The 19,862-nt window shown below is 35.3% G+C and overlaps 1 protein-coding gene across 1 annotated transcript; it reads right to left on the minus strand.

The window, feature by feature from the left end:
• Window positions 1-422: 422 nt before the first annotated feature.
• LOC113282247 lies at window positions 423-1,786 on the minus strand. The gene has a single exon (XM_026531227.1). It carries the CDS (start codon window positions 1,536-1,538, stop codon window positions 564-566), a length of 975 nt encoding a protein of 324 aa, XP_026387012.1. The 5' UTR covers window positions 1,539-1,786; the 3' UTR covers window positions 423-563.
• Window positions 1,787-19,862: the final 18,076 nt, after the last annotated feature.

Here is a 19,862-nt window from a genome sequence, read left to right on the forward strand (position 1 = left end):
GGTACACCCCCAAACAAATTAGTAACCCCTATTAGCAATGTTGAAAGTACACTTGCTTAAGATGATTTTTCCTCATTTATTGGTAAGGATCATTGTTGATTTAAAAGCTAAAACACGAAATCCTATTTCTGGATTTTCAAAATTACGTTGAGTACTCATTGTACAAAACAAATGACCTGTAACTTCTTGGTATACACTTCACACCCAAAGAAGAAAATTCCAATCATCAACCCAAAAAGAAGATAAAGCAGGGACGGATAAGGAGAACTGATTATTTTTTTCAGACCCGGGCTAATACACATGGATAACCTAAAATTTCGCTAAAAAATAAATAAATTAGACTTGTGGATTGGGAGGGCGGCTGAGACTAAAGCCCCAGTTAGTCCTCTCGTAAGTGAGAAAAAAGCAACATCAAGCAACCATAATAAAATGAGACTTCAATTTTATTAAAAAACAAAATTTATTAAATAAAATAGGCAATGGTATATTTACATTTGCACAAGAAAAATAATGCATTTCCTTGAATAAAATAATTTAGCTTGCATTTTTTTTTTGTCACTCGCTCAGAGGATAAAATAAGCAGATAAGCATCTCGATAGAACAGAATCATTAGTCCCGGCCAAATAATTACCAATGTCATGCAAATCTCCGTCATTAACAATGTCGGATTGGTCAAAATTAATCCATCGTGTTATACTCTGGTGGTCGGTCACCGGAGCTCGGACATTGCGTAAATCCACAGAGTTATTATTAAGGCACCCATTGCTCAAAACTCTTTTCCAACATGGTTGCCATTCAGCAATAATCTCAGGTATATGACGCCCTACTCGTGTATCCCAAACTTTTAATGCAACATTTTTACTGTTTTCGATTAATCCAGCTGAAACAATTACTGCAGGTGACAACATTGACTGACCAAAAAAGGAAGAATTTGTACCGAAATTACTGCCGTGATTGTTTTTACCATAATCCAACATGGAGACAAGACTGCTGCAAGATGAGTTGTCTAATCCTAATCCTAATCCTAAATTTAACCCTTCTGGCCATGTCTTAACCACATTTTTACCTCTATTAGCAAAATCTGACCAGGTAAACGAATGACCTCGTTCTTCTTCATAATTACTCGAACCTGCCACTCTGAAATCATCTTGATCATCATCGTTTATTCTGTATTCTTCTTCTTCTTCTGAGTCAAAATCTGATAGAGATGATATCGATGATCCTGATGATGAACATGTTTCATCATCATCATCAACGTCTGATGAAATAGATGGTTGAAGAAAAGAAGATGGTTGTGATGATGAGATTAATAATAATTTTCTACTAATTTTTTGTAATCTGATAAGAATCAGTTTGAATTTTGTAAAAGTTGCTATGAAAGCTATAATAAGAGCGCCCAGAGTCCAAAAATTGGATATTTGAGAGATATTATCAGTCATTCCTCCTGTAAAATTTTGAAGAATTCTAGATATAAAAGATGGGTTTTGTAATCGAGCTTCAATACCATTGAGTCTGCTCAAAACTGGAATAATCTCCATACTTCCAAACAAAGAAAAAAATAAATGAAACAAGATTTTGATCCTTTTGTGTTCTTGAAAGAGAGAGAAATGAATTTTCAGAGAGAAAGAGATATAGAAAGGGAAGGAAAAAGTTTGAAGACGGGTAGGGAGATATATAGAAGAAGAATAATGAGGATTATGATGTGGCAAGGCTATCCTGGATTACGTTTTAGTAAAAGAATGTGGGTAGGAACAGAAAATGAATGGATCAAGTACAGTGATTCAGCACGTGAAGTAAACTATACAGTGAGTCAGCTACAAATCTGATCCGCACATGCATATCTGAATTCACGACTCGGGAGAGTCTTAAACAAATAGCTGCTTTAGTACTTTGTGGTAGCAGTGAATTTGCCGGCTAAGCCAAGTAAATACTGACGCGTGTTTACATCCAGGAACATTAACGGGTGTTCTAGATCTCTTTTAGAAGACTTTTTGGGCTTTGAGATGATTGAGGATAGTAACTAGGTGGGTCTTGCGTGTCACTAACCGAGTCAGTCTTTTTGTTTTTGTTTGTTGTCTTGTCCTTCTCAGGTGGTGGGGTACTTTGTGCAATAAAGAGCAATTGTGAGGTCCACAATTTGTCTATAATCGAATTTTAATTGGGTGGAGAAGATTTAGAATGTCAAAACGAGATTGGTTAATATATTTTCTATGATTCTATCGTTATCATTCGAGAGGTGGTATGGGATGGGAGAGTCATAGGACACCGGCCAATCATTTGATTAGTGTTTGTTGATTATCGCTGATTAATTAGTGGAGTGTTTGGTGATTATTTGTGTGAAGTTGTTTGTTTGGTGATCACCCTCCACTAATGTTGGTGTTTGGTGATTATTTTTGTGAAGTTGTTTGTTTGGTGATCACCCTCCACTAATGTTGGTGTTTGGTGATTATTATCAAAATTGCTGATCAAAAGAAAAAATAAAATCGGCAATTTCTGGTTAAGAATTTTAGGCAAATGTGGTATGTTTTGGTCGTTCATTTTCTTAATTAGTCCAGAGTTAACTCCATGTAAAAAATTTGGTGTCTACCAGTTCCGAATTTTAAACTCCCGTAGCTGATAATTTTATTACTATACTACCAGTGACATTAAATATTTTTTGATAGTCATTATTTTGATGATTCCTCTTCTGTTTAGTTTTTTTTATTTTTTTTTGAAACTCAAGGAAAGATATATTGATATTTAAGAGTTTACATAAGAAATCTCCTCATCCAGTAAATCTTGAATGTTAGCAGGAGGATCACATAGCCAAACTCTATTAAGTTTATCGATTCTAGCTAGCTTGGACAGCACGTCCGCTACTTTATTCTTCTCTTTTTGCACATAAACATAGTACCAAGAGCTAAAACGCCGAAATAAATTCTTAATATCTCTAATAAGATTGTGTAATCTGCAGTCAATGTTGAAATCATCATTGTTAACAGCATCGACCACAAGCTTTGAGTCCAGTTCAAAATAAACCTCCTGCATGTCCAGCTCCTTTGCCCACTTAACAGCCTTCCATAGACCACTGCACTATGCTTGCTCCTGTCCTAATGTCTCAGCTAGGTAGATGTACTTTGATCCTCTGTGATGACCTACAAAATGACGAATAATGAGACCAATACCTCCAGAGTTGTTACGATAAGAACTATCCGAATTAATAGTAAAAGATCCATTTGGAGCAGGAGACCAGTGCAAGTTATTTTTTTTATGCCTATGTGGGTTGATAGACTTTTTATGAGACATTTCCTCGTATTCTGGTATGAACTTCCTGCAAATTACTATGATGGTATCTGGAGTGACTGTGGTATCCTTGAAGACTTTATCACATCTCTGCATCCAAATACACCAAGCGACTATTACTATTCTGCAAATGTTATCTTCATTGATATTACCAGCTTGAAGGTTATCAAATAAGGAGCAAAACCTGTCAACAAGATTGATATTATCAGGAGAATGAATACCCAGAACACTAAATCAGACAAGTTTTACTAGAGAGCATTCTAGAATACAATGAGAAGTTGTTTCAACCACTTGAGAACATAAAGCACAACTGAGGCCTCCATTTTGAATAGCATAAGAGAGCTTATCTCTGGTTGGGAATTATTCTTCACATACACTTCCATAAGAATTGAATAATACTTGGTAGGAGAGGGAGTTTCATAATTTCTTGAAAATATTCTTCATTCTTTGAGAGACCACAACATTAGAGTTTTGCTCTTCATACATCTTTTTGTATGCTGATTTACTGAGAACTGCCCATTCCTTTATAAAGTCCATACCATTTTGTCTTCATAGTGAGGAAAAAAACTCATGCTGAGAATGAGTCTTGCTGTGCTGGCTTCAAATAGATAGAGAACCAAACCAGAATTCCAACTTGTAGTACCAGAAAAAAAAAAGTTAATATACATACTTGTATTGTTCAGCATCTGTGGCACCAATTTTAGGTATAGGAGGAACATGAAGCCCCTGCACCCAGTTATGTTTCCAAATGAGTATACTATGACCATTTCCAATACTCCAAGCATTGTAGTTTTGGATGAAATTTAACTCAGAACTAATACTAGTCCAGGACCAAGTTGAGGAAGAACTCTTCTTAATGTTAAAACATCACCATCTGGGAAGTATTTAGCTTGTAAGGTTAAGAAAAAATAGAGCTTTTATCAGTACATAGTCTCCATGCAGACTTTGCTGATAAAGCTCTGTTAAAAATTTGAAGATCTCTAAATCCTAAACCACCTCCTCTTTTGGAGCATTTACACCCTTCTATGTTATAAGCTTTCTACTTTTATTGGTCTTCTTTTTCCTCCAGAACTTTTGTTGAGTAGAATTCATCTTCTTAATGGTTGAATCTGGAAGCTCGAAGCTTGTCATATGATGAACATGAATAGCATTAGTGACGTTTCTCACCATGACAGACCTGACAGCTTCAGACATGTTAACACATCTCCACCTTGATAATCTGGTATCCATTTCCATTTTGTCAACAAGAATAGAGAAAGAAATTCTCTTATTCCTTCCAATAAAGAAAGGCAGGCCTAAGTATTTTTCATCATTGAGATTTAGTTGTCTAACATGGAGGATAAAACTAATTGTATGGCAATGGGAATGACTCATATTCTTGCTGAAGTACACTGCAGATTTATGGAGATGGTAATGGCAATCTTCTGTTTATATTTTTCTTTGCTTACTATATCTTTTTTAGCCTTTTCATTTGGACCACTATACGTGGATTTTATGTGGCATACATAATTTATAGGAGGTTGATCGTGAAAGATTCAGAGGATTGTAGGAGAGTTTAAAGAGTTTATGAGATTTAGGAGTTTTAAGTCTAGAGAGTATGAAAGAATCAAGGGAATTTTGGGGAGTTGATTAGAGGAAGTTTGAGAGAGTCTAGAAAGATGAATAGCTCTATCTTATAGTCTATATCATCTTTTTTCTTTCATTTTTTTTTCTTCCATTCTTCAGAAAACATAACCTACCAAGCGCCGTAACTATGGTAATTTATTTAAAAAAGAAAATCTAATCGTGTTTATTCGATCTATTAGTGGAAGTAAACTCCTTCCACCGTGATTCGATCTCAAGTTTTGAATTATATTATTCGCTCTATAAATATTTTCCTATGAACCATTCTCTTCTTCAATCTTTTACTGTAAACCATTTTTTTTTCCTTTGATGTTAGGGTTCTTATTAATCAAATATTTTCTTGTTATGATTTCAATTTTATGAACATCAGCAGGTAAAGTGAGTTCTAGGAAGTTCTTTATTAATGGTTTTTCCTCTTAGGATTTTTTAACTTTCTCCTTTTTTGAGAGATTTCAATGAAAGCAAAAATACATATGAAACTCTCTAGAAATCCTTAGAAACCTAAACTCCTTAAAAGTCTAGATATTTTCCAATAACAAAGATTTTAAGGGTATTTAGAAAAATCCTCCACAAATAAAACTCTAGGGATTTTCCAATAACAGATACTTTAAGGGTTTTTTGAGGGACTTTGAGAGGCTCCCCAAAACTCGCCCACGACTAATAGAGATTATAAGAGATTCTTCTAAATTCCGCTACCATTAACAGGTGATTCTAAAACTCTCTTGAAAATGTATTAAAATCCCTCCAAGTCTCCCACGACTAACCCCTTGTTAATGTTGTCTTGTTTGAAGTTTTATAAATACTATGCCATAATACAATACATGATTACTGATTGTCTATCGTGCTTCTATTGTGAATATCAGTACTTCTTGGAAGGGAAGATTTGAAGTGTTTCCAAAATAAAACTCCTAATCCCCAAAACACTGCCATTAGAATAGTAATTTTCGCTGCATACACAGAAAAAATATTTATTTCTGATTCAAGCTGTAATAGTAGAGGGTTAAACAATGAAATTTCTATCCCAAACTAAGTGGAAACCATCTCCTTGCCCTTATATTACTCTTAATTGCGATGCATATTTTGACTCTGAATATAAACATAGCTGGTATAAGATTTGCAGATGCATGGTTAGAGGGCTATAGCGATCAATGGAGTTCTGAAACCTGAATATGCAGAGTGTCTGGCATTTTTCGAAGAAGTGACTTCGATTAAGGCATATAAGCATACGGTCGGATCTCAAAGAGCTTATTAGTTATATCAAAAACTCTACAACAACAATTGCTTGGGAAAATAAAATATTCTTCTTGAAGCTATGAATTTACTTAGTACTGTCAATAGCTAGCACTGTACCGCTAATTCTAAATTATGTAATAAAGCAGCTGATAAATTACAAGATTTAGTAGAAAATTTAGTGTTTTGAGAGATTGGAATTGAGCATCGGCTAGCCCTACACATTGGTTGATTAATTTTAATTCATACATTAGAATCAAACAAAAATGTACGAGTTTATGCTCCAAAAAAATCATAGTACCATTACTAAGTAGCCGATATTTTTTTGATTGATAAAAATTAGACCTAAAACTAGGCTGAATATATAAATCTAACAAATTCATAACACAAAATTGGTTAAAAAGACCAAAACCAACAATTCCTGGGTGAAATAGACTTGTATATTTTGATACTATTTATATGGACATGAATCAAAAAAATATTGTTCAATTATCCATTTTGGATATTTCACCCAGAATCACTAGAAAATTTTAAGTAACTGATGAAAATGTCCCGAATAAGTTTATATGTACGCTCATTTTTCTAAAACAAAAAATTTCGGTTTCTATGTGAACAGAAAAGGAGCTCCAGTTTTGAGATATAGATCTGAAGAATATGAGCTTTAATTTTTTGTTTCAATCGTCGTTCGACTTACTATTAGACTTATCTCTAACCTTTATGCAAATCGATAAGTTTGATTCTAGTATTTTAAATAAATTTTGATACATAGTTTGATTATAGTTTTGATCGAACCAATCGAATCTGATTTCTTCCAATTTTGATTTTGTTTTTCGTGTATTGTAAGTTTGGTACATATTGTATTTCGATTACTTCTTTGATTCATAATTTGAAGGTCCAGTATTTATCTTTATGTTGTTTTTGTTAATTTGGGTTTTTTCTCGTGATTATCTAGGGTTGTCTAAATCTCTTAGTATAGCTTAGTTTCGAATCAAATTTCATTTTAATAATACTTGGGTTTTCAACTGTCCATTTGTTCTTTGTGAACTAATTTATTTTATTTTTGTTCCAGTTTTTAAAGCATAAGTGTATCCACATTCATCCATTGTAGCTCTTGATGTTTGTATGTTTTGTGCTTCAACTGTGTAATAGGAGTCAAAAATTTGATTTTTTTGGGTATATATAGTGTGCAGTGAATGTTTAGGGATGAGTGTTGTTTGTGGTGCGTAGTGGGTTTGGGTGGCAAACGCTGGTGATCTATGGTGGGGTGTGAAGGTGATGGGGGTGGTGGATAGTGTTGGTGGTTAGCGGTGAAGGTGGTTGAGGTGTTGGTTTGTGCGAGAATGTAGAGGACATTCAGAATATAAATTGCAGTTGGTGGTTATGCGAAAGTGTGAAGGAAGAAGTGGCTTAATGGTGAAGATAGAACTGGTGTTTGCTACATTAACTGAGTTGAATTGGTTGGAACAGTTGAGGTCCGGGTGATGATTGAACGTGAAATGAAAATGGGTTTTGAATGTTGTTAATATTGTAAAGGTGTATTGAAGCTATAACCGTTGGAATACAAATATGTTTCCTTGTGATCACGTTATTGTCTGTACGACTTCGTCGAACTTCAATGTTTAAGAGTACATTAGTTTGTATTTCAGTATTGCAACTAGTATTTTTTTTTTTTGACAAGTATATTTAAATGTCTTTTGTTGCTTGTTTAATTGTAGATGTCTTGGCCACGGTGAAACTGGTTTCATCCTGCATATTATGAGACAAAAGCATATACATCCTGCACAAACTCACAATAATATTTTTTTGCCAGGATGAAACCAGTTTCACCATGTATATTATGACAAAAAAATATATTTTCTTCTAGGATAGATCTGGTTTCATCCTGCATATTCTGAAATAAAATTATGTGAAATTATTGACAACTCGAAGTACATGCTAGTTTAAGTAAAAACATTTCATATTTAAATGACTTTCAAGTAAGATACATGCATCATGATTCATAAATATATGAAAAAAAGTTTTACAAATAAAAAACTTAAGTTTAAACTACATCAATAACCTTTTGCAGCAACCTATTTGCTAAAACACCTAATGACAACAACGGTTTTATTTATCGTTCAACCTCCAATAACAACATATGTTATAAACTTTATTAGTTTCCTTTTCTCCAACTTTTCTTTATCAATTTTGCCAATCACGTTCACATCATGCATGTTCCTTGTGTTTGATTCACCATCCACGTTCACATCATACCCATTCTTGGCTCTTACTTCAGCATTATTGTTGTTATTGCTTCTTGCGATAATTTATAGAGAAACCAGTTACATCCTTTTTTAAATCTATATGAAAATCAGTTACATTCTATATTAAAGCTACATGAAAAGTAGTTATATCATATATTATCACTGGATGAAAACCAGATTCTTCATGCCATCTTTGGAGACACTATAAGAATTGCATTATACCACTACATAATGCAAAAGCAAACAAGCACATAAGATGAGTTTATGTCCCTGCATCAATAAGGCCATCTTATTGATGGGTTGTACACTATAATATTTCGTCACATTCCAAGGCCATAGAAACTCAGTCTCATTCCAAGTCCAAGCAAAATTGCTACTTGCTAGGCTTAGTGATATGTGCATAACCTAACTGTAAAGATGTCATATGGATCACATTTAGCTAACAAGGTAATGCTATATGGATTACATTTAGATGTAGAGATGCTATATATATCATATGCTATAAAAATTCACTCAGTCATTCTTCCAAAAATTCTATGAAAAAGTTTTACCATCAACAGATTTTTGGCAAGGATGAAACCAGTTTCAGCCTGCATATTCTGAAAAATACATATTTTTTGGTCAGAGTGAAACTGGTTTCATTCTTCATATATAATATGACGAAAAAGAAATATCCAACTTGTACACTCTGACAAAAATAATCTTGGACATGATGAAAACTGGTTTCATCTGCAGTGTTGGTTATTTTTTCAGCATCAACACTCTTCTTACTCTTCTTGCTATTGCTTCCTGCAAAAATTTGAATCGAAACTAGTTAAATCATATTTTAAATCTGGATGAAAATCAATTACATCCTATCTTTAAAGCTAGATAAAAACAAGTTTCTGCAGGTATCAGATTAAATCCAGTTACATCCTATATATAATAGCTAGATGAAACCCAGTTACATCCTATATATTAGAGCATAATTGTTTCATCATATATAACATAAGATGAAACCAGTTTCATCCAGAAAAAACATAAGATGTATAACAGATTCAACTAGTAGCAATGGATGATGAAACCAGGCCCATCCTGTTGAAACACAAGACGAAATCAGTTTCATCCAGTAATAACGAAGCATTCATTCAATATAAACACACACACTAAACCATGTTTCATTCACTTGGACTATGCCTATTATGTAACCAGATGCAAACCAATTTCATGCAATCAATCCAAAACATAACCAGATACAATCCATAACATACAATTCATACACCAACCAAATAAAATCCTGTTAAAATTAGGACCAAAATCTCAAATAAAATCCATAACATACAATACTATCATGCTATTAGTCTCATATTCGTTAAAATTAGGACCAACAAGAGAAGCAAACAAGTTTTATTTTCATACAAGTGAGCCTATTAGTAGAAGCTCTAATTTTTTTTGTAGCATTTCCATCAGTTACTCATCAGTTTGTTCTCGAATATCTTTCCAGTAAAGTTCTAAATCTCCATGTTCACTGCAAATATATCTTTAAACCTGGATGAAACTCTTTTCATCTAGTTTTAATCTGCTGAAACAATATACACTGCAGATTAGTACTGGATGAAAACAGTTCCATCTAGTTTCTGCAATTTGAAACCTAATTCTTAGAAGAAACTGGATGAAACCAGTTCATATACACTTCAACCAATTTTCATTCATAATATTGAAAATACTCAAATAACTGAGATGAAACCAATTTCATCTAAAACATACTAATTGAAATGAAAATAAAACACATTAATCTACTGAAATGAAAATAAGAACAACCAATTCAACAAATTAATCATGCAATTCTGAAAATAAATTCAATAATAGAGTTAGGGTTTCAAAACTTACGAGTTCTAGGAGATATTTTGTGGAACTGATCGATTGAAACCCTAGAAACCTTTCATGCTGTAGTGGTGTTGGTGTTTTGCAGACGCTGTCGAAGAGACGTTGGATGAAACCAATTTCCGATACTGTTGATGGCGAACCGATGACGGATGAAACCAGTTTTCTAATAGTGTTGATGGTGAAGAGACTGTGGATGAAACCAGTTTTCTAATACTGTTGATGGTGAAGAGACGGTGGAGAAAGTTATGGAGATGTGGAGCGACAACAGATGAAAAAATTTGTGGAAATGGTGGAGAGCAGAAGAAGAAAGTTATGGAAACGGTGGAGAGCAGTTGCAGAACCGTTTTGGAGATCGTGGAGAGGGAGATCGATATTATCTAGAGATGGAGAAGAAAGGTAAGGGTAATTTAGTCTGTTCCCATTAAAAATATGCTATGTCCATTTGACCCAGGAAAAATACATTTTTGGCTAAATAACCCATTTTCTGAATTCATAACCTATGTAAGGCGTAATTCATACAAAAATAAATCTCTAGGTTATTGTTAATAATTATATCTCTCACTATTTAGAATTGTTTTCTTTTCTTATTTGCATAACTAGTGTCGTAGAATAACTCGAAGTCTTGAACTATTATCACTCTATTTGTTACTGGATTATATGTACATCAATGCGAAAACCTTTATCATATATCAAAATTTGATAATTTGAAGCTCATGATATTTGGCCTCACGGGTAGGGCAAATGTTGCTGTCCTGAAGATAATTTTATGTACGGTATATCCTGGGCCTCCTTAATTAAAAATCCCCTTTATGCACCTGCACCGCCACTGCTCCCACATCTTTTTTGGGGCGACCACCGCGGCCCACATTACCACGACACCACCTCAAGTACCACAAGCTAAGCAACTATATATAAATTTTAAAATCAAATATTGAATGCATCCAAGTGTATAATTCTTCATTCCAGCTAATTATCAAAACATTTATTCTTCATTTTGAGACTGCTGCTGAGCAATGCAATACGGATATTAGTTAGATATTTATAGTTGTTCGTGGTCGTGGATGCATGGTCTACGACACTCGCGAAACATAATCATGCATGCATTAAAAACCAAATAGCTCGGCAGATTCGGAGTTTACCAACTAACTGTCACCAAATTGGAATGTGACAATGTATTCAAAGCTTGGCTTTTAGGATCGTCTCTCCACTTATTCTCCTTGGCCCTTGCCACTCTGTCCAACTTATTCCATTTGGAAGATCTTTTTCTTATTTTTACTTTGTAAACAGCATTGCATCTTACATAAAATAAAGATTAACTAGTGTTTCTACTTTATAGGCAATTAAGCAAACAGTGAGTGTGCACTTAGCCGTCAGGTTTTTTAGCATAGAGATGCAAGAGATAGATTCATTAAATGGATGTAAAATCTTAAGCTATGAAAATAGATGATGAAATGCATATTTATAGTGCAAAATAGCACAACTCAAAGAGACTTTTGAGAAGAACCAGAAGATGATGTAACATGTAAGAGATACATTAAATATAGTGGAAGCGTAGAGGATTCAAACTTAAGGCTACAACAAGGAAGATCACGCCATAGAAACTCTCCACTAAGATATCGAATGTTCAAATGAGGAAAGAGTCGGTAAAACGTGTTTTGCATTCTTACGCTTTCTTAGCTCATACATGCATTTGCATGTTTATAATGTGCTTTAATTTTATGCAGCACACTGCATGCTGGCAAAAAGAGTATACGTAGTAAGTATGCTTTCCAAGTTTTGATGGGTCATCAAGAACACTTTTTTGACTTTGAACAACGGATAAATTCAATGTTAACCAAATTTTGTTCCTTTCTGAATATGATATACATCATAGGAAAACGATAGTAATATATATATATAGTATATGATAGAGAAAGATAGAGAGATAGATGTGTTTGGCATGCCACCTATAGGTTGCCTGCCTTTGTACCCTTTATTGCTGCAATTTGTAACTTGGGGTTCTGAGGCTCTGGTTTGAAATTTTTTATGGGCCTAGTGACGCGATTAACCCAATTTTGAAGTAAGCTTAAAGTTGAATCAACTTCAATGATTTCCGCGCGATGAGCATGGTCCGGATTGAACCAGTTTTAGCCTTGCCGACGTACAATCAAATTCATGACAAATTTCAAGTTTAGCATTCACATTTGATCCAACATCCAACTGATTTGTGTTTGATAGATGCGCGGATAGACGGAGTTGATGTGGATGGCTCAATGGGTTTTATTTTTACAACTAGGTGTTGTGCCCGTGCTTTGCACGGGCCTAGATGGTTTGTTGAGAAAATTATGCTTTGGTGCTAGTTAAATACTATCAATAATAATATATTAAAAGTAGTAATTGCTTTAAAAAAAATGAAAGTAGTAAAAGCGGAATAATCACAAAACATGAAAAGAATTTATTATAATTCTAAAAGAATTTCTTTATTTTTATGTTCATGAAAAGAATTTATTATAATTCTAAAAGAATTTCTTTGTTTTAATGTTCAAGCCTCGTCGTCAGATAGTAGAACTACCGCTTCGTTGTTTTTCTTTTTTCTAGGGATTTTTAGAATAATTTCTTCATCATAATCTGATGATTTTCATGCCTTTTTTCTAGGGGTTTTTAGAATAATTTCTTCATCATAATCCGATGATTTTCATGCCTCTTTTCTAGGGGTTTTTAGAATAATTTCTTCATCATAATCTGATGATTTTCTTGCCTCGACCGCAAGTTATTTGGTAATTGACACATACCACATGCCAATAGATGATCATTAACAGAGTCACAGCCCTTGGACCAATAGATTATCATTTATTGTCTTAGACTGGATTTATGTACCCAGTGTTTACGAATCAGAAAGAAATACCATATCACTTGAAAGGCATAAAGAGAGACTTTCAGAAATCAGATAAAAATGGGCTGTACAGGATTAAAATTGAGTTTCTTAAATTACTCAATATTTCATGGAAGCGCAGAACTTAAATTTTTCAGAACTAGAAAATGAACTTTCTCATTAGGTTTCAATAATCTTTCAGAAAACCATTTATTTCAGTGTTAGCCAAACAATCTCTCACACTTCTTTCGTACATTCCAATTCTTATCACATACAACATTCCTAGGAAACCATTGAACTGTTGAGGAAAAGATGAATAAAAATGAATATGAACTATATTGTTCTTGTACATAAGGTAAAAATAGTAATACCTTTTCAATGATAATAGACCATCACCAAAACTAATTTCAAAGAAGTCCGAAGGACTAAATGATTTCAAATGATTTCGGGGAGCTTAGGTTGAACCCCTTTCCTCCCCTTATTCTAGTTGTATCAATCAAGGTTTTTGATTCCAACAAATCCCTGTAATTTGAGTGAGTTTATCATGGCGCAAAAGCAGATATGGTTCCCAAGTGATGTAATTTCGAGAAAAACAATATGTTATGCATTCCAGTTCTACAGAACAAACAAATAATGTCATCTATGGAGTCAACATTAGATGCAAATGCTATGAACAAATAACCCGGAATCGGATATGAATGCAGCTAAAGATGGGAAAATGAACCTGGCGTGAATCGAACACGCAACATTCTGACATGGAGTCAGATGCGCTACCATTGCACCACAGATTCTTAATACTGCAAACCAGGGTATCGTAACTCAAAGAATCTTAATAAAAAAGAATTTCTGAAAATCGGACCATAAACTGACTTCGCTGCCATTCCTTAAAATCCCAAATCAATGACAAACTAGGTTCATTTAAAATGAAAATCCAAACCAAAGAAAAACTATGTTCACTGACAAAAAAGAGAAGTGGCAAATATGCATCACAAATGGGGAATGCGAAAGAGATAAAGAGGGTACCATATAGTGAACCAGAAGCATTTGCTAAAAAAAACTATGTTCAGTGATAATAAAAACCCAAACCAAAGAAAAACTATGTTCACTGACGAAAAAGAGAAGAAGAAAACATGCATCATAAATAGGGAACGGGATTGGAATAAAGTGAGTACCATAGAGTGGGAAGCTTACGTGTTGTTTCACCAGAAGCATTTGCTTAAAAAAAGTCTGCAACATTACAAAAAACCATCATCAAACTTGGACCTTGCATATTCTAAATTCAGGTGGAAAGGCTAAATAACTAAAATGATCCAGTCTTGCTCTCAAATAATTATTAATTGGTAACCATTTAGTGTCTCCTGAACATAGAAAACAACTAATTTATCCCAAAAATGGACAACTGCCAATAAAAATGGCTTCACCGATAAGAAGAGGCTGGCTAGCTACCTACAACATCCAAAAAGTTACTACCTCCACACATAAAAACTTGAATATAAGAATATCCTCCGGTAAAATAGTATTAGATCTATAAAGTTAGTACAATTCTATGAATAATTTGAGAAATTCAAAAAAAATTGAGCAACAAAGGACCTCATTATCTAATATTGGCTTTTCATATACCAATTTTATATCCTTCTTAATTTCATTCATAATTCTATGAATTTTTTTAAATATTAAACCCAAAGCAGGATTAACTAAGGGAAATTATAATCTTTGTTAGACAGCCAAAAAAGTTAAGTAAATTTCACAAATAACTAAAATCAATGTCGAATGAGTATAGCACTAAGTAAGTCTTGATGCCAATGGGTATATCAAAGTAGAAAATTTTTAAAAAAATAGAGATGACGGATGATGGTTTTACCCGTGACTTCACTTGATTTGTTGGTGCAGGGTGAAGATTAGGGCTATGAAACAAATAAGAAAAATTGGAATCTGTAACAAAACAACAAAGAAACATCAGTGAAGCAACAACACAAAAAATATTCAAAAGCAAGTAGCAAACAGACTAATATTACAGCTGCAGACAAAATAGATCAAACAAATCATCAGATTCAAGCTGGTCCATAGATCAAGAAAAATAGGATTATAGAAAAACTAATTTTTGGGACAACATTTTCAAAGAGATTTTTCTTAGATATTTAGGAAGATGAGTTCTATTGATTTCGTGGACAAGATGAGTTCTATTGATTTCGTGGACTGATTCTGCAGAGTTTTTTTTTTTTATTTAGGGTTGCCTAAATAAGTATATGAATCTCACGAAAAACCTGAAAGGAAGCGAATAGAATAGGGTTTAGCAGAAACGTGAGAGGTAAAAAAAGAGAAACATGGTTGAAAATACCCAAAATTACTGATGTGAAAAAACAAAAGCTTCCTATTGGTGTAAATTCTCAAGTGGGGCCAGATGCTCTAGGAAGAGAGCTTTGTTCAGCTTTTAACCACAACACGGGAAAATCACCTGAAATCATATTATTAATTGATAATCATAATTGTTAAAGTCTGCGGGCATCCAACTCAAAACCAATTGGCAATGAGTGGAGCGACCCTTCCATATTATATTTTAAGTTCATTATGCGGAAACTAGTGATGTGGGACTCTTGTCCTTTCACACCCTCCCTCACGTGTAAGGCCAGTCATTCGGCCTAACACGTGGACCTACGCACGTGTGGGTCATGGGCGTGCAGGTGACATTAGGTCACGGTCCACCCCACGTACAGGTCATACGAGTGACCAGTCATTCGGTCACGATACACATGTGAACTAGTCATTCGGTCACGGTGGCCGCTAATTCGGCCTACACCCCATGTACGGGCCTAGCTCTGATACCATGTTAAAGTATGCGGGCATCCAACTCAAAACCAATTGGAAATGAGTGGAGCGGCCCTTCCATATTATATTTTAAGTTAATTAAGCGGATTATAACGATGTGAGACTATTTGTCCTTTCACACGCCTCCTCACGTGTAAGTCCAGTCACTGGGCCTCACACGTGGACCTACGTACGAGTTACCAGTCCATCGGTAACTACACAGGTGAGTGACTAAATCAGGGGGTAACACCTCGGCCAATATCGGCACTGGCCTACACCCCGGGTGCACAAGTGACAAAATCGGTTAAACACTTCGGCCAGTAACTCGGCCTACCCTGGCGTACGTAGGTCTGGGTCTAGGGCTTAGCTCTGATACCATGTTAGAACATGGGCATCCAACTCAAAACCAATTGGCAATGAGTGGAGAGGCCCTTCCATATTATATTTTAAGTTAATTAAGCGGATTATAACGATGTGAGACTATTTGTCCATTTATAAATCATCATTATAAATGGCAAGATGTAGTTATCAATTTTAAAACCCAAAAATTCGATGAAAGTAAATGATGAAAAAATAAGATGAATATATAGTGGATCAAGTGTAACTACTTTTTTACACATATGCAATGTAACGGGTGCGGGCGTCCAACTGAATTTTAAGACGGCATTCACATTTTAAAAATCCGTTGGATCTCGCAGATTACATCCGCATCCGGCCCATTAATGTACGGACCAAGCACCCACTCGCATAAATACGGATGGTGTAGATGGGGAAAAACGATTTGCTGGTTTTAAGGAATTGAGGAGACGACCGTATGGAGGAGACTCCTCGAACCGAGCGAAATGTTAAACCTCACACAGATGCACCGCTGCAAAGGGGGTGCTTTAGGTTCGAGAGATCAATCTGTAGTAATCCGGCCTAAATCAAGACAATGACCGTTCCAGAGTAAATTCGGTCACAAGAGAGGATGGGTTGATCTGTAGGAGGGAAGCTGGGAAATGTGTGGAATCAATGGTAATCAAAGATTGTGGGTGTGTGAATTCTGAATATGATAAGCTCTGAATGATTGAAATTGCTCAATTGAGAGTAGTTGCTCAATTGATGAGTTGATGATCTCGTGTTGTACGTGAGATTGATGATACTGTTGATGCCGATGATTCAATCATGATTCAGAGACTTATTTATATTGCTGGAATTTTAGACACCATGACTCCATGAAGTGTGACAGTTGATGGAATCAAGGAGTAGGGAAGTGGGGATCGTGTTTGAAACCAGTTGCTCAACGTGTGGAGACTTGGTCGATTTTACACCCATTACATCGTGAATTCATTCAACTGATTGCACGACTTGCTCACATTCCATCGTGTGTTTGAACATAGACCGCCAGACCAAAACCCTAAGTGATATCCCCCCAAAGTGACACGATTGACGTCTCGTGGTATGTTAGTCAATTGATGACTTCGTGGTTTGATGGGACGATGAGTCCATGTAATTGCTGAGTTGAACATGATGTTCTCAAACTCATGAGTTGAACATGTCATGAGAGAGAGGTATAGTTCTTACGATGAAGTGAGTAAGTATTGCTCATTCGATGGATCGTTGAATATTGATTTTTGAACCAATATTCCTTGGTTTGAGCAAATATTCATCATCTGAGCAAGTGTTTCTCATGTGATGAATTGTTGAATATTTGATCATCTGAGCATGTCTTGCTCATCTGATGGATTATTGGCAGCGTACCAAAAGTATTAATTAGAATACTGGTCGTTGAACCGAGCATAATTAATAAAATTAATGACCATGAGGTCGTCGTAAAATTATTAAGGTTGGAATATGGAATGATGATCCTTGGATTCAGAAACTCTAATTTGATCAATTGATGATCAAATTCATGGTTCGTCAGAATTTTAACCATGGGACGAAGGAGGGAGCGACTACATGGGACCGTGGATCAACCATGTAGTGTCCATATGCTCACGTGAGCAAATACAAAGAACTCCTGAAGAGTTGGTGATTTGTTGGTGAAAGAATGATTAAATGTTGGTTTAACCATTTATTCGAAAATGCTCGTCTGAGCCTTAGGTGAGAAAACCTAATTAATTATGACGGAGTGAGGGACCAACCATGGGGTCATGAAACCGGCCTCGGGTAGTCACGTGACCGCCTGATGATCACTTCATGAAAATCCAAAGTGTTTGGAAGAGTCTTGGACCTAATACGTGCAATTGTGCAAATTAGGTCAAAACTGTGAAACTTAATGGGACCGGCTTCTGTAAGCCAAAGAGACAATCTTGGTCGGTCAAAATAGTGTGCTCTTGTCCCCAAGGCGTCCGCGTCTCATTCCTGAGAATTTTAATATTTTTTGGCGTGCAATTGAGCATCCATTCGATAAAATATGCCAAAATTAGGGTTTCGACGAAACTGAGGAAAACACCATGATATGATGGAAAATAATCATTAAATAAGGAATAAGGAGGCGTGGGATCGCCGAGGCCAAGGCATGGTCGTACAGTCGTGGCCACGGTCCCGTGGTGCCTTTTTCTTAATTTTATAATATTTTGATGATTTTATGAAAAACTCATGAATTTTGAGAAATTTGATGAATTTAGGGAGTTTCCATGAATTGAAGGAGTTTTCATGAGTTCAGGGAAGCAAAAAATATTAAAATAATAAAAACAAGGGTGTGTGGGACCGTGGAGGTGCGGCCGGCCGGCTAGGCCCCAGTCCCACGAGTTTTCCCAATTTTATGTCTTTTTAATGTATTTTTCCATGATTTGAAGGGATTTTCCTAATTTGAGAGAAATACCATGAAATCAAAGAGTTTCATGGGATGAAGGAAATCCTAAAAATAATAATAATAAAATACATGGGCGTGTGGGATCGGCTGAGTCATGGCCGGCCGGCTGGGGCCCGGTCCCACGTGTTTCCTTAATTTTATATGATTATTTTTATGTATTTTGAAAATACCATGATTTGAAGGGATTTTCCTAATTTGAGAGAAATACCATGAAATCAAGGAGTTTCATGGGATGAAGGAAATCCTAAAAATAATGATAATAAAATACATGGGCTTGTGGGACCGGCTGAGTCATGGCCGACCGGCTGGGGCCCGGTCCCACGTGTTTCCCTAATTTTATATTATTATTTTTATGTATTTTGAAAATACCATGATTTGAAGGAATTTTCATGAAATCAGGGAAATAATAATAATAATAAAATAATGAGGAACCATAAGGTGTGGGGCCGGCTGGGACCAAGGCATGGCCGGTTGGCCAATGGTCACGCCCCACACTATTTTTCCTTAATTTTATATTATTTTCATGTGTTTATGAAAACGCCATGAAGTCGAGGAGTTTCCTCGAGACGAAGGAGATTTGTTCAAATGAAAGGATTTTCATCGGATGAAGGAAAATAATAAAATATAAAACTGGCGTGGGATTGGTCATGGCACGGTCGGCCAGTCAATGAGTCTAGTCCCTTGGCGTCTTGGTCAATATTTTGATTATTTATTATTTTCTTCCTATTTTGCAATAGGTTAATCGTTTCGTCGTATTTTGAGATACTCATTCGTGCGGTGACCGTTAGTGCATCGTCATTGAACGCACTTTCACCATTTGGATCGGGGCTTACTTAGAGGTAGCTCAGACCCCGGTTGTTGATTATTTATTACTAATTGTGGAATTCAGTGGAGAATAATTCACAAAACTGAGTAATAAGATGTTTATTATTAATTCATAGGATCAACTGAGGATTCGACTACGAATTCAGAATAATAAAGTGAGCATTACCATTCCATGGGATCGTAGATTCGACCATAGAATCAGAGTAATTAAGTTTTATCTATTACCATTTATGAGACCAGTTGTGGATTTGATCATGAAATCGGAGTAATGGGATAATATAGTTATTGTTATTCTATGAGATCAAGCCGTGGATTCGATCATAGAATCAGAACAATTATT

Source organism: Papaver somniferum, chromosome 5, assembly GCF_003573695.1.
Source record: "Papaver somniferum cultivar HN1 chromosome 5, ASM357369v1, whole genome shotgun sequence".
In the NCBI taxonomy this organism is placed as follows: domain Eukaryota; kingdom Viridiplantae; phylum Streptophyta; class Magnoliopsida; order Ranunculales; family Papaveraceae; genus Papaver; species Papaver somniferum.